The sequence below is a fragment of the Falco cherrug genome, chromosome 4, assembly GCF_023634085.1.
Source record: "Falco cherrug isolate bFalChe1 chromosome 4, bFalChe1.pri, whole genome shotgun sequence".
Taxonomy (NCBI): domain Eukaryota; kingdom Metazoa; phylum Chordata; class Aves; order Falconiformes; family Falconidae; genus Falco; species Falco cherrug.
The window spans coordinates 38,495,659-38,510,236 of NC_073700.1; the positions used below are offsets into that span (position 1 = coordinate 38,495,659).

The 14,578-nt window shown below is 47.3% G+C and overlaps 1 protein-coding gene across 5 annotated transcripts in view; it reads left to right on the forward strand.

Moving 5' to 3' along the window:
• Window positions 1-14,400, forward strand: part of CLUAP1 (clusterin associated protein 1) — a 68,732-nt gene extending 54,332 nt beyond the window's left edge. For 3 of the 5 annotated variants that reach the window (XM_027801874.2, XM_027801871.2, XM_027801872.2), the window contains 4 exons: window positions 919-1,026; window positions 11,269-11,324; window positions 13,515-13,568; window positions 14,094-14,400. In XM_027801874.2, the coding sequence (XP_027657675.1) occupies window positions 919-1,026; window positions 11,269-11,324; window positions 13,515-13,568; window positions 14,094-14,246 (371 nt within the window). In that variant the 3' untranslated portion in view covers window positions 14,247-14,400. The remainder of the gene's footprint in view (window positions 1-918; window positions 1,027-11,268; window positions 11,325-13,514; window positions 13,569-14,093) is intronic. The other 2 variants (XM_027801873.2, XM_005436780.4) reach the window with 2 other exon arrangements.
• Window positions 14,401-14,578: the final 178 nt, after the last annotated feature.

The window sequence follows — 14,578 nt, forward strand, 5'->3', positions numbered from 1 at the left end:
AAGGATCGTGGGGCAGAAGAACACTTGAGCAGAGCAGAGCCTGCTCCAAACTTTCCACCCGCTGTTCTACTTCAGAATAGGCTCAAAGGAGAATCAGTTTGGTTGATCATGGATGTGACCCTCAAGGCAGGACTTGTACAGCTGGCACGGAGAACAGCCTGCCCTTTTCTTTGCAGGCACTAAGTATCTGAAGAGTTTTGTCATCCTTTCAAACATCGGAAGGACCTATCCAAGTCCTTCAGGTTTGTTCAGATTTGGTGACTGGGGAACTGGGAGTAAGGAACTAAACAGGCTTTAGTTTGGATAGAAAGAAGAAAACAAAGGCAGATTATGAAAATACTTGAAGTTCCTGCATGTTGGGAAGCTTTCCTGTCTCTCCAGGTGTCTTGGGTTTGCCTGTAACTGCTTTTGTTTGTCTGGGAGTGTCTCACTGTGCTCTTCTAACAGCTACGATTAAATGAAAGGCAAACAGTCTAAGGGGACAGTTTTTTATATTGTTTATGTCAGGGTAAAAGACTAGGAGATATATTAAATACGACCACACTTTCCAAATGCTTTTAAAAGATTCTTTTTAAATCAGTTGCTGAAATAGCACCTTCTGACTGTACACACGCTCCGTGCCCAGAGAGTGTGTTTAGAACAGTACCTTTACAGTACAGCCTGAGCGTTGTCCCAAGACAATTGTTTATATTGTTTGCTTCTTTGGCACTTGTGTGTAGAAGGATGCCTTACTTAGGATGTGGGTGTTACTTGTTTCCCTGTGCTCATCAGTAGAGCCAATGCTCTGTCTGAGGCTGCATTTTTAATTAATCTTGGACTTCACAAAGGTAGAGACTGCTAGCGTCTCTTGTGCCAGCTGCTGTTCGGAGTTGTGGGTTGGTTTCAGTGATATTTATCCACTGTTTTTGTTTTAACCAGATAATGATGATTCCGATGTAGAGATTCAAGAGGATGAAGGATCTGACAGTGAAGTGGAAGACAGGCAAATCATGAAGCGGCGCACCACCATGCAAACACTACTGCAAGGTATCAACCTTTCCTCAGTTGCCTGTATTCAGAAGGATGTGCTGGAATTATCTGAGTAACCTTAAATGTAAGAAGACCCAGCTGTCATTCAAGGATATTGGCTCTGCTGAGTTCTCATGAGCTGTAAGAGGACAGTGTCTTGTGGAGAAAGCAGTACTTTGGGGGGAGCAAATTAAGGATTATACTGAAAAAAGTAGAATGTGCTTTGGTATTGCCTTACAGATTCTTCAAGTAGCTTTATACAAAGCTGTGGAGAAGGAATACCATTTCTCCTTGCAAAGCATTTATTTCCCTTTAGCTGCTGACGCTCATTCTAGTAGAGCCTTCCTCAAAAGGAGACCTTGAGCAAGTCTATAAAGCCACCCGCACTGACACAGTCGTGGGTGTGCACACCTGAGTTATTTCTTTCAGGGAAGGACATCTGGCTTCTGCCACTGTTTTTGTGGAGCAGGACTGCAGCTTCTGGCTGCTGATTCCACTAGAGCCCTGGTCAGAAGCAACTCGGAGATTTACTGTCTGAGGGTCTGTGTTTCGCTTAGGTGGAAAAAGAAACCTTCTGCTTAGTCCGTAGTCAAGCAAAATGACAACGAAATCAGATTAGTTCTTCTTGGTGTTCTTGTTAGCAGTGAGTGGTTCTGACCATCAGCAAAAGCCTCTCTGGGATCTGGATGAAGTGCCTGTGCGGGTAATTTCATGTGCTGCTACTTCTGTTGGAACCTGTTACTTAGCTAAACCGCAAATATGTGTTTTTTCTGAGTTGAATTCTGCTCTCTCCTCTGACTGATACCAAAGCAAGAATCTGAAGTTCTCAAGTCAATATAATTCAAGCATTTTTATCCCCAGTTCTTCTGTTTTTCATAAATCTTCAAAATCCTTGATAAGTGCTAGAAATGCTAATATTCCCTAAGGGTTTTATTCCCTAAGGGTTTTACATTGCCATTTCTCAAGGAAAGGTTTGGACAGAGTTTTTAGAGCTTTGGAAATGACTGCGTAACTGTCTGTGATGGTTCATCTCAGAGGGCGTCATAACCTAATGATGTGGGTACAGGCTGCAGTCAGAGTTAGCTCTTAATACCAGTTTTAGGAGTGAAAAGCTTTATTATAGAAATTGTAGATTTTGTTGCAAGTAGAATTTTTTCTAGGAAGAGCTTTGTTATCATTAATTACACTTCCTGGAGATTCAGCATTAGCTTGTCAGACTGAAGCAAGCAGTTCAAATCCCTGAGATGTTTCCTCTGCTGTGTAGGTCTCTTCCAGTTTTTAGTAAACTACCTCTGGCAGATAATTATCCTCTGACTTCTACATCCTCTGAGTGTGCTGTTTGCTAACCACACATCTGCCATCCCAATCTTCACTCTCCTTATCTCTGTGTAAGTCAGAAGTGTCCCTTAGCACTCTCTACTCTTTTTGCCTCTTGCCTGCCGTGAACTACTGAAGGAGCTCCAGGTATGTTAAACGGCCCCTGAGGTCCTTACCTACCCAGAGGGACTGAGGTTGTGTTCCCCATCCTAACTCACAGCGCTGCAGTCCTACAGTGCTCTGCTGGCAGAAGTGGATACAAACATTGTTAAGACTCTTAAGGGAAGGATTGTGGCTCACATTTCTGCTTTGCTGAGGTTATGCATCATCATTTTGGGCAAGTTGCCCAGTTGCTCTAGCTGTAGCTACACTGTGAGATTAATAACAGGCTCTCTGTCCGTACCGCTGGTTCAAAAAGTCTATACTTTTTGTTTAGGAAAACTTGAGTTTTCTAACGCTAACAACTCTGCTGCTCGTGTTAGAGTGAGCTCGCTCAGCCCTGCCCATTCTTATCCATCCAGAACATAGGAGCAAAAGCTTGGACTGTATCAAGACACACCAGTCAGGTCAAAGCTTGCCTTTGGGAGCTCCAGCCTGATCCAGAGTGCGTGCTTCTGTGACAAGCAGGCTCAGATCTGCACCTCTCTGTCTGGGTAAAGGGGCCCCTTTGGTCCAGGTCCCTCATCAACAGGTGGTATATTTGACTGCCTGACCCTCATCAGCTGAAGTTCCGGAGATATGTCAAGGTCTGAGATAAACGTCAGGTGCATCACCTTCTTTAGAAAACCAGGCCTGAACATTCGCTGGCTATTTGTCATTAAACACACCAAGAATCTGTACATGTTCTTCGGCACAGGTAGTTTGCATTTAAAATGCACTTAATAAATAAGGCAGCATAACAAGAACATTATTTGTATTAATTACTGCATTTTTCCTTGACTTAAATCAAGATATTTCAATCACTTTCTTTTGAAGCTTTGTGTCATCTTACATGGTGGTGCTTCTAAGCCATGTTTGCTCTCAGACTAAGGAGAAATGGTCCACAGTGGTCAATTCCTGTAGCTGCTGTGATTCAGTTTTACATCTCTAATTTCCAGGTTATTAGTATTGTAAGATAAGACTTCCCCCTCTGTCTGTAATAGGTGGGCAGGTATTCCAGTGTGTTTTGCCATTATAAAGGCAAGGTTCTCAGGGAGAGATAATCTCTCTTATTAGGCCACTTGGTATAATTGAGAAAAATCAACACACTTTCACCCTCAAGAGTCCTTTCTTCAGGTTTGTCTAGATGCAGCAAAATTCAAACTAAATGCAGCTTTGACAATATTGCTGCTCCTGGTTTTATTCTTTTAGCCAATTAAAAAACTTGAAGGTATCGGATTTAGTCTCCCATGGAGCAGAAAAGAGTGTTAACTGGGGGAGACATGCCAGGCTGCTAGCTGTTGTGGTACAGAGAGAAAATCAAACGCTTATTCTCCAGGTACAAAGAGGAGTAGGCAGTAGCAGGTTAAGAAGGAAGCTGTCACGCACTGTGGAGCTTCTGTCTCCTCTGAGCTCAATGTTTCTGGTTCAACAAGACAGCAAACCCGGCTTTAGGAAGCTGGGAAGGCTTCTGTTCGAGGAGGGAGCAGGCGTGAGAGTGAAAATAAATGGCAGGCATTTATTGGAGGACAGGCACCAAGCTGACGGATGCTGGCTTACTGGGTTTGTGAAACTACAACCTGTTTTGTCATCACAACGCCATGATTACAGGCAAGTCTCCTCCTTGTTGGGGCTTATTATCATAAATCCATATGTCTCTAATCATTTGCTTTTGTAACTTAGAGAATTGATTTATCGTCTATAACTTTTAATTTTAATATTGTCAACGTGAATAAAGATTCACATGCGCTGTTAAACTGTCTGGCAATAGGTAAGTGAGGCTGTTATGCAAATAAAATAGATGCTTGGACTTCCCTGAGGTTAAACCATGAGTTAGTGATGCTAGAGAATAAGGCTCTTGTTTTGTCAGAGAGCCAAAGAAAAAGCAATTCTTGCAATGTTGAAGGTCTTAACAATCTGCCCTTTGCCTGAAACAGGCCATAAACCCGTAGTTTGCAGCAGAATGGCTGTTCGCATGCAGATGAGGTGGGGATCAGGATGAGGAGAGCAAAGCCTTGCCCTAGGAACACAGAAGCTGCTGTGTCGGGTCAGGTGCAAGGTCTGTCTCCAGCACCGGCTGAAAGAAAATGCCTGGGGAAAAGTGTGGGAACTTCCTTCACGTTCCCTCCTGCTCTCAAACCATTTCAACCCCCATCAGGATTTCCTGAGCTGGATGTGGTTTCCACGGCTTTAGTCTAACCCTCAGTAGATTTATTTTTTTTCCCTAAGAACCTGTCCAGTCTCCCCATGAATTAAAGTGGATTTTTTTCATCCGTGCTGTCAAAAGTGGCAGATTTTGAAGTGATGTTATTACATGTGTATATCCGTCTTCCCAGTCTCATGCATTTTAGCATCGCGAGGGTGTCTTCACTTCCCAGTGGTGGCGCTGGCTGATAGGATTGGCCATGGCAGGCTGGCACCCACCGTGCCTGTGACAAGGTAGGCAGTGGAAATGCAACTGAATGAAGCAGAAATGATCCACACTTGCAGAACTGTGGAACTGTGCTTATCTGCAGTAAATCACCCTCTATTCCACACTGCCAGGATCTCTCAGCTCCTGTAAACCAATTATCTGAATGCTTTAGCTGTTATGGTTTTTTATTATCATGTTGGCATTAAGGGGTGGTTTTACACTGTTTGGAGCACAGAGACCATTTCACTGCTGAGACAGTAACAACTTCAGCCACGTTTTGCTTTGTTGTAAGAAGACAGCTTTATAAAACTCTGAATGTTTTTCAGCAAACAATCACTCCAAAGTCAAACAGTGAGAGAGCAGCGCTCTCAGAGCCTTTTGCCTTTGCAGAACTGACCCAGAGGATCAATGTGGTAATGACGTGCTGGCAGCCAGGTAGCGAGCCTACTTGCTACTGAATAGATAACGTTTTTGCCTGTGAAAGCCTGCACTGTTTAACATAGCAAGAACAAACGTGTCTCTGGATGCAGCAGATGACAATAAAGGGCTGGTTAAGAAAGCAGAGTGTACCTCGTTGGAGGAAATGGGACCAAGTACGCAACAGTCAAACCGGACATGAGTCTGGGGGCAGAGAGAGTGTGGTCCCGTGTCTCGGTGGACGCGGGCTGGCTTGCCAGCACCAGCTGTTCCCATGCTGTAGCCAGGCCTGTGGGGATCCCCACTCCTGTACAGATGCATCTCACAGAGGCAGCGGCGCGGAGCAGCACACACCCAGAGCATGCTGATGATGCTGTGGTGGCAGACAGTGTTTTGAGATGATGATGTTTAGCCTCCCTGTCTTGTTTCCTTCTTAAACTTGAGCTTGTGATTAATAAGTAGGAGCCAGCTAGCAAGACATTAGGAAAGGGCCAGAGGTACCATGCGTGCTGGGGGAAAGGCTGCGGAGGCTGAATTAGCCCTTGGGTTTTTGTAGTCCTGTAGGGAGAATGGGAGTTTTGACTTAGTAGCAAGAAATCTTCTCAGGTGAGCTTACATGGTCCTGTTTCCAAATCCCTCTGTACAGCACGCAAGCTGAAAAGTAGAAAAGTCCTGTTCTCAGTGGAAATAGTCAGATTCCACTTGTGGCAATTCTCTTCCCTGCTTGTGGCCGCTTTCAGATTTCGGCTGCTGAATTTCTAGAATGTTTTCCTTCCCTCTAACCTCCCCAGGTGTGTAGAAACTGCAGGTGTGTCATCAGTATGCAGGGGAGTGGAGGGATTAAACTAGGAATGAGCAACAGCTGTCTGCTCCTTGTTGGATGTCTTGTTCACATTGAGTTCCTGTGGCTGTCACCTGCTTAATTTTTAAAAACACATGTTAAATAATTAGTCTATTTCTTCCCTTCACTGTGGTTCCTAAAGGAAATGACATCTCTGAGTCCAAGACCAAGAAATGTATGCAAGTGCATTTATGTTTGCAAAACCAAGATGGTAACAAAATTAGCAGGCTTTCTGAAAATGCTGCGTTCTCCTCTGTTGTGGAAATGCGTCTTGATAAGAAAAACACACTGAAGCCCACTGCAGTTGTCTAGGCATCATTCAAATGCAGTGCAATCCCATCCCTGATCTCTCAGCTTCATCCGCAGGGACAGCTGCCTTTTACTGGCACGCAACTTAGTGCAGGATGTGTTCCCAGGCCATTCCCCACAGCCAGTCTGTTCAGAAACCCTTGAGAAATGGAGAGCAGGGTTGTCCCACTGCTGCAATCCGAGTACCTGGAGCTTGTGGTTTTGGGGAAGAAAAAAACCCCCAAAAACCCAGAAGAAAGTGTCTTGTTCAGAGTCATGCCAGGCTTGATAACTCAAGTGCCATTAGGGAGGATTTGCCAGGGGTGTGGAGAAACTGTCAGCATCCTCCTGATGTCCCAGCAGTTCCAGCATGGCAAGGCCTGATTCTCAAAAATACCAGGAATCTGCAGCTCACATACTCAATGGGGCTTGCAGGTGCTCTGTATCTCGTGCTTTCAGAGGCCAAAATAGATTTTGATGTCTGCACAGAAGGGCGAGGGCGAGCTATCAACCTGATGTGGCGTCAGGTGGGCAGCGGTGAGTCAGATACCAACAGCAGCCTTGCCACAGGCTCTGCTGGGCGCCAAATTCTTCTTACCTTTCCTGTCTGTGTGGGGTTTGTGATTATTGTTTGTAACCCCGGAGCTCCTCTGAAAATCCCCATCTGCTTTCTTGGCAGATAACAAGAAGTACAGAGCAACAGAAACAAAAATCTCTTCTAACCTGGCCAGGCTGCTCCCTTCTTGATGGTTCTTCCTGAACCCTGGGGTTTGCAGGCTTCTTGTTGCATGTGTTTGCCTTGATTCAAAGCCTGTCAAAGTGAGGAGGTTGGGTCTGGATGTCACAGGCACCGTGGTGGTGGCAGCGGGAGAAGGCTGAGGCATAAGGCCTGGGTCTGGCAGAAAGGTGTTTGGCTGTGAATTAGCAGGACTCAAGTTCTCCAGCTGTTTGATGTGTGAAGTCAAGGGGGAAAATTTCATAAATGCACCTGCTCTCAGAGCACCTCAGAGGACTCTACCAAACTGATGTTGCTCTCCATGAGCTTTTAAAAATAAATTCCTTCCCTGTGAACTTCACCAAGTGCAGTTTTACTGTGACTGGGGCTCTGTACACGTGGCGTACAGTGGGTCCTTGTGGCTGTGCTCCTGGAGTGAATATATTTTTCTAGTAAAGCAAATTAAGTCCTAATTGTAAACTTTATAAAAGCATTTTGTAGAGTCAGATTAGTCTCTTCTTCCTTGCCTCTGTAAGTCAAGCAGGAGGGAAAAAACAGTCAACACTCTGTTTGAGCCACTGGATCTGGCTAACAGGGCTCAAAGGAAATTAACCTGGGAGGGAGAAAGCTAACACAGCTGCTCTTCTCATTTTCATGAATTTCTGTGTGGATCTCTGCAGATTCCTGTCCCTCAGATAAGAGTCTGCAAAGTCTTTAGTCTCCTGATACAGTGGCTGCTGGACAATATTACCAGGCTGATGGAGCTGGGAAAAGGGGGGTAATCAAGTGTGTTTGGAAGCACCAAAACAAGGGCTGCAATTGGAATTCAGAGAAATGAATGTCTTAACTGGAAATAGAGCTTCCTCCCACCATCTCAGCATCTGCTCCCAAAAGAACTGTCTTTGGCTGTATGTTTTGTGTCAGCAAAGCTGGGTGCTCCTGAGGAAGAGGAGATATTTCTGTATGCTTCCAGCCTGGATTATGGCCAGTGCCACACTGGACCAGTGGAGAAGGAGGAGAGATTGTAGGCCTGAAATAGTGGGATACATGTCACTCGCTTCCAAGTGAATTTCCTTTTTGTGGAGGAGCAAGAAATAAATAGAAGTGTGCCCGCCCTGGGCAGCTGCTGTAGTGTGCTTCATTAATCATTGTACTTTAGCAATGCCTAGAAACTGCTGAGATCAGGGCCTTGTGCTAGGGGCTACACTCACACTTCCGAACACAGTGCCCAGCGGGCACACGGATCAGGAAGATCAGGCAAAAGATTTATCCCAATTTTCTGCGTGTGGAGGTGATGCAGAGGGAAGGGAGGTGTCTTATCTGAGCTCATGCTGTGAATGTGCATTAAGAGTTGGAGACTGAATGCAGATCTCTAAACTGGGAGCGAAATGTTTCAGCTGCAAATCTCCCTTCCCCTCATGGGCGGGTTGCCCTAACTCTCAGGTTGAGCGTCGCTTCTTGCTGTCAGGCATAGGGTTAACATATACCCACTGCTGGGTAAGAACATGTAAATAATTCTAGTCCTGTGGATCTATTGTGGGCAGCTGCATGGGGTAGTACAATGGCAAGCATCACGCGCGGAGGAGAAACGGCAAATGCTCACAGGCTTAAAATCATGGATGCCCATTCGCTTCTGATTTTTGATGGCTTAGTGGCTATAAACCATGGTGGTGCGCAGAGATTAGATTTGAATCCAAAGGTGCAGTGAATTGCAGTCTGTTCATTACTAACATTTTACCTAATTATCACTTTGTACAGCCTGTCCCAGCTGAATTCACATTATCCGTACGTAAACATAACAAGCTCTCACCTGCTCGGAAGCTGCATGAGCCTCTGTGGCCAGAGTGGTGCAGCACTAATGCTGCAGCAAGCTGAGCCCAGCTAAATTGAACCCAGAAAAAGTCAGGTGACAAACAGCTCCCATACCTGCCAGCTCTCCCTGTCCTGTGCAGGCGACTCCTCTGTTTCCTGCCTCCCCCAGTACACATGGAAATGCACCATGGCATCTGCCACTCCTTGCTCCCACACACGGAAACTTTGGGGGGTTATGATCTGAAAGCTAAAATAACACTCCCGCCTTTGTCACGGAAGCTCTTCAACCAATGTGGAAAATCTGCTCTCTCTCCTTTTCAGTCTACAGCTCAGTGCACAAACTCCAGCCACTCTGCAACCTGGGGTGTCTCCTGCAAGTGTCCTAGGATTGGGCTGCAGGACCTAATCCTGCTGGTCCCACAGTCTCTAGTTCAGAGGTGCTGCTGGCTTCAGCAATGTAGGGATCAAAGTCTGGGCAGTCCCTGATTCTTGTCTTCCTCCAAATGTGAGAAGTTAGATGCCCATGAGATGTCCTTACTGTTTCCATTGATGGAAGAGCAGCACCCAGCACCCTGTAGGCCTTCTGTCAGCATTCTCTAAGCCCTTCCCTTGGCATTTTTGAACTGTCCTATTTCATCAGCTCTCCTTACATAATATCTTAATTCTCTTATATTCAGGATCTCTCTCAGCTTTGTCTTACCAGTCAGTTTTAGGAGCTCCCTGCTGCTTTCTCCCTTTGAGGTAATAATTCCCTATCTAACGCTTCATGCTGAGCCTCTACACGGCAAAATTGCAGTTGAACTCTTGGAGCCATCTGTAGGCTGGGCAAAAATGTGGTTCCATTGGCACCTAACAAGGTCAGTTGTAATCATCTCCAAATTGAGTGTTTAGTGTAGTGTCAATTAGAGCAAAAGTCTCTGAAGAGAGCTTGAAGAGAGATCTGTCCAGAAATCTTATTATGATTCCATCTCCACTGCCTGTGTTATCAGCAACCTGATGGTTAGAGGACACCTAACCTTTTTATTTAAAGACAAGAGATCCTTTAAATTACCTGCCTTGGCGCAACAAGGGGTTTTGGTGACTTCTGGACAATTAGCCAGCTTTTTGCTACAACTAATCCAAATCAATCTGCAAAGGGGTCGACAGGGACCTGTATTGTTTTGTACTTTGGGGTGTACAAAAGGGCTTTGACAGCATATATTTTGAAGTTGCTTTGTTTTCATGGTAAAAAAGAAGTAAAATAGATTTTTTCTAGATTGGAAAAATCCGTATTTGGCATAGAGAAAATTAGTCATGACAGGAGATAAACGGGTGGTGAAGTGTGATGATCACAGCAGGACTGTTGAACAGGCATCTGGTTAGTGCTGAGTGACTTCTGGTGGCTCCGGGAAGCAGGGCTGAGTCACCCAGTCAGCCCACACGCAGAATTTCCCCAGTCACAACTCTGCAGTACCCACTCCCAGCACCTTCTGGGCAGCCTTCCCAGCAAAGCAGACCGTGCTAGCACCTTCCCTGTTTCATATGGCCTCTACGTAGCCAAAAGTAACAAAGGAAGGCACAAGTGCGTTCTCCCTTTGCAGTGAACTCCCTGCAACCCTGAGATCCCCACCTGCTTCCTGAGACTTACACATCCAACTCTCAACAGAAGTTCTTGAGGTTTGCCTTGGCACTGCCTAGGATTCCTGGGAGCTGCCAGTCCCTACTGGGGTACCAGAAAGGATCCGGGCATAGGGAGCTCTCTAAAGGATGGGAGGTTCACCACGTGGAAGAGATGGGCTTTTGTTCTCTGTGTACCAAAGCAGAGGAAGGAATATGCCAGCTCACAGAATTGTTGAGGTTGGAAGGGACCTCTCGAGATCATCTAGTCCAACCCCTCCGCTCAAACACGAGGTTTGTCCAGGACCGTATCCAGATGGGTTTTGAATATCTCCATGGATGGAGACTCCACAATTTCTCTTGGCAACATTGTTGCAGTGATTGACTACCCTCACGGTAAGAAAAAAAAAGTGGTTTCTTGTGCTTGCGTAGAATATCCCGTTTCTTAATGTGTCTGTTGCCTCTTATCCTGTCAGAACTGTCATACCGGCACAAGGTGGCTGTGGAAATGCCATCCTGACTAGAATGACTGTCAGCCTTACCCTCCTCTACCTTCTCCTGAGCTCTAGGTCTTAACAGGGGGAACCTTGCGTGCATCGGGATCTCATCCTCTCACTGCCGTTTGACTAGTCCTCTAAAATGTAAACTCTGAACTTTATTATTTGTTCTCCTTCGGTGTTAACCATAAGACAGGCTTTATGACAGTTCTCTTTGCTCTTGCAGGAAGAGCTGGCGCACGGATCGTGGGAACAATGCAAGGTGGAGACACGGAGGAAGATGTAAGTAACCATCCCGTGTGCCTGTAGAGCTTCTCTGACAGTGCTTGAGAGTGACAGTCCTCCACTCTGTGAAACACCTTTTTACCTGCTGAACCTTCATGCCCCAGGCCTGCTTTTCCCTTCCTTCTCCTCCAGCTGACTGCTCTCTCATCTGCCTAGATGCATATTTTCCTATTTTTCTTTTGCTCTTGGGAATCTCTGTGCACTGCCCTGCACTTCAGCCTCAGCCTGCAGTGTGTAACTAGTGGCACATGGACTGCAGGGAAGCTGTGTTGTGAAGCTGTTGGGGCAGACTGTTGGGAAGAGGGGATCAGTGCAGTGTAGCAGCGGTTAGATGCGTGGATATAAATCCCTTATGTTGCTTTAAAAACACACTCCTCAGAGCCCTCCCAATGGCCTGCACTGACAGCACCGGTCCTTTAGTCCTCCAGGTGATGGGATGGGGATGAGAGCGGAACTGTGAGCTGTGCCCCTTGGGATCCCTGCTTTGCAGATAAAGCTGCTCCGTAGCGACTGGCTTTGCACCTGGTTTGCACCTGAACGAGCCGTGTCCGAGCAGGTACACACGGTTCGTACAGCAGGCACTTGTTCTGACCGCCGTGCTCGGCCTTCAGCACGTGTGGGCAGTTTGTCTGTGTGTCTGGGCACTCCTAAGTGCTACATCTGTACTAGGAAGCTGCAACCAGCTGCAGTATGGTCGGCATCCATACAGTAAGCTCTCCCCACCACCCCAAAAAGGCGCCTGGCATCACAGCTGCCAGCCAGGAGCAGGGAACATGAGTTCCCCACGTGGTGCTGGAATATTGTTTTGCAGAGTGCTAGTTGGCACAGGCCAAAACTGTACTAGGAAATAGTGCAAACACTTAAAAACTGCCAGGACTGTGAATTTGTGTGTGAACCTGTGCTGTCTGTTGATCCCCTAGCGTAGCTGCAGCCTTCCTGTCTGGCTGAGGAGGATGGTCTCTGCAGCCAGCAAGAAGCCCTGTGCTGCTGGGGGATTGTCTGCCCTTCAGTACTGCCCTGCCCTTCGCTGCCTTCGTGGCACAGAAGTTAAGCCTCTCTGAAACAAATAATTTGCTTTTCAGAAATCCCTTCACCCGAGGCAGTTGCAGACAGCAGACCCTGGGGGTGCAGCCTGGCTTGGGTCAGGCAGCGAGGCGGGCGGGCGCGTGGTGAGCTGGCGTGGCCCCAGGGAGAGGGTTTGCGATGGGAGGGAAGCGGATGGGGAAATGCACCTCCACAGGACACAAGAGCAGTAGGACACTCCCAATGTTTGCCACCACATACAAGAGCCGTTCGCTGTGCAACGCTGCAGAGCTCCAGGTGGGCTGTTTCTCCTGCAGAAGAGAGAAAATACCACTGCTGTCAGGCGTTCATTGCGGAGACCAGGAGGCACTGTAGCAATAAGGAAGTGAAGTCTCTTGCTGGAGAGGGATGAGCTGCCCTTCTTTCTGACCATCCTCACCGTTTTGCTGGAAAGGAGCTTGCAGACCTTGCTCTGCTGTTCGCTTCTGCCCGACTGGATGTGGTTAAGGCTCTTTGTTGCCTTCTGGGGAATGATTTACGCCCTTGGTGTTCAGACTCGTTTCTGGGTAGGGTCAGGAGTGCCAGCGCTGTAGACAAAGACATTGTGGTCTTGGTCACAGTGCTGCCTGATTGGCCTTGACTGGGTTCTTGCCAGGTTTGGACAGTTGTCCTCTGCAATTTCTCTTCCCTTTGGACCTTCCTGTTCACAGCTTTCTCCCTTGTCTCCCTGCTGGCACAGCCCCAGCAGATCCAGGTGTGGCAAGCCAAGGCCTTCAGCCTCTTCCTGCCGTCAGCTGAAGCCACTTCAGTTGTCTCATGGCTCTGCCCCCTTAACAGAGCAGCTGAGCCAGCACCAGGGCTGAGAGGCTTGCCTAGGGGCCCTGTCTGAGATCGGGGAAGGAAATTAGTGAGGCTGGTTAGAACCCCGCAAAGGGTTAATGGGGTTATACAGTTGAGAAGTGGGCTGCGGCTGCAGCTGCAGCAGCTGTATGCGCAACCTCTGCACTTGCTGCTGTGGCACATGATGCCTAAGCTGTAACTGGCTTTGCTGCCCTCTCCCCTGCTCCTATCCTGGTTACTTTGTTTTCTTTTATGTTGTTTTTTTGTTGGGTTTTTTTCCCCCCTGCTCTGCCTCTCCTGTTCTTTCCACCGTGGCTCTCCAAGGGGAGATCTGCCCCAGCACGGCCAGGCACGCGCGAGGTCATCGCTGAGGCACAGGTGGGTTTCTTTCCTGCAGTTAATTTTCTTCCACTGTGTTTTGATTACTGGTCTCACAACAGGTATTACTTTTAAAGTCAAACACCCTGCAAGGCTTTTAATAGCACAGGTTCAGCAGATGTCAGGCGGTCCATGTTTGTCAGCCCCATGAAGTGGGAAAGGAGGTTTGCAATAAATGGAACGGAGCAGCCACTGCCTAGCAAAGTGGAGAGCTGCTGGTGAAAGCGATGTAGGCCATTAGCTCCCAGAGGCGGCTGGCTCGGGTTTGTCATTATTTTGGAAGGCCAGCAGCACAGCAGCCTGAGTGGGAACAAAACCTCTTACAGAATCTGCTGCTGCTCCCCAGAGCAAGTCCAAATCTGGGCCCGTACAAGTGCAGACAAACAGCCCTCCCAGCCCCAGGTGTGTGATTGCACGTATGCGGGGGCAGGAGCATCTTAACGCCATCCCTTGCGTTTGAGCTGGCACAGATGCCTTGCCATCTGAGCACCGCACTGGTTATGAACTGTGCTTGCTTTCCTTCAGGAGGACTCGGGGGATAGTGAGATTGACCTGGATGAAGATGAAGAGGAGGAGGAGGATGAAATGGAAGATGACAGCATGGAAATCTCCCCAAGCAAATCTGGTCACCGAGCAAGGAAGCCGGAGCCACTAGAGGAAAGCGATAATGACTTCTGACCCTTTTAGTAGCAGGACCAGGAAGCATCTTGAAATACAAATTTTGGAGAGTGTGCAGGCCGGGAGTTCATACCCTGCCATCTGAAAAATGCTTGTCAGCATGAATTCAGGAGTCAGCAAATAACGTTCATTAAACTTGAAAATTAAACTTGGATTGCCAGTCTTGTGACTCTCAAAGCACGAGCAGTGTATCCATAATGAAAATCACAGTAATATGGAGTGCGGTTATTTCCATAATTGCATTAGAACTGGCTCTCATGCACTGCAGTGCCAAAAGTCTCACTCCAGTGAGCTTCGTGTGCTCGATTTCCCTGCATTTTATTATGTCCAAA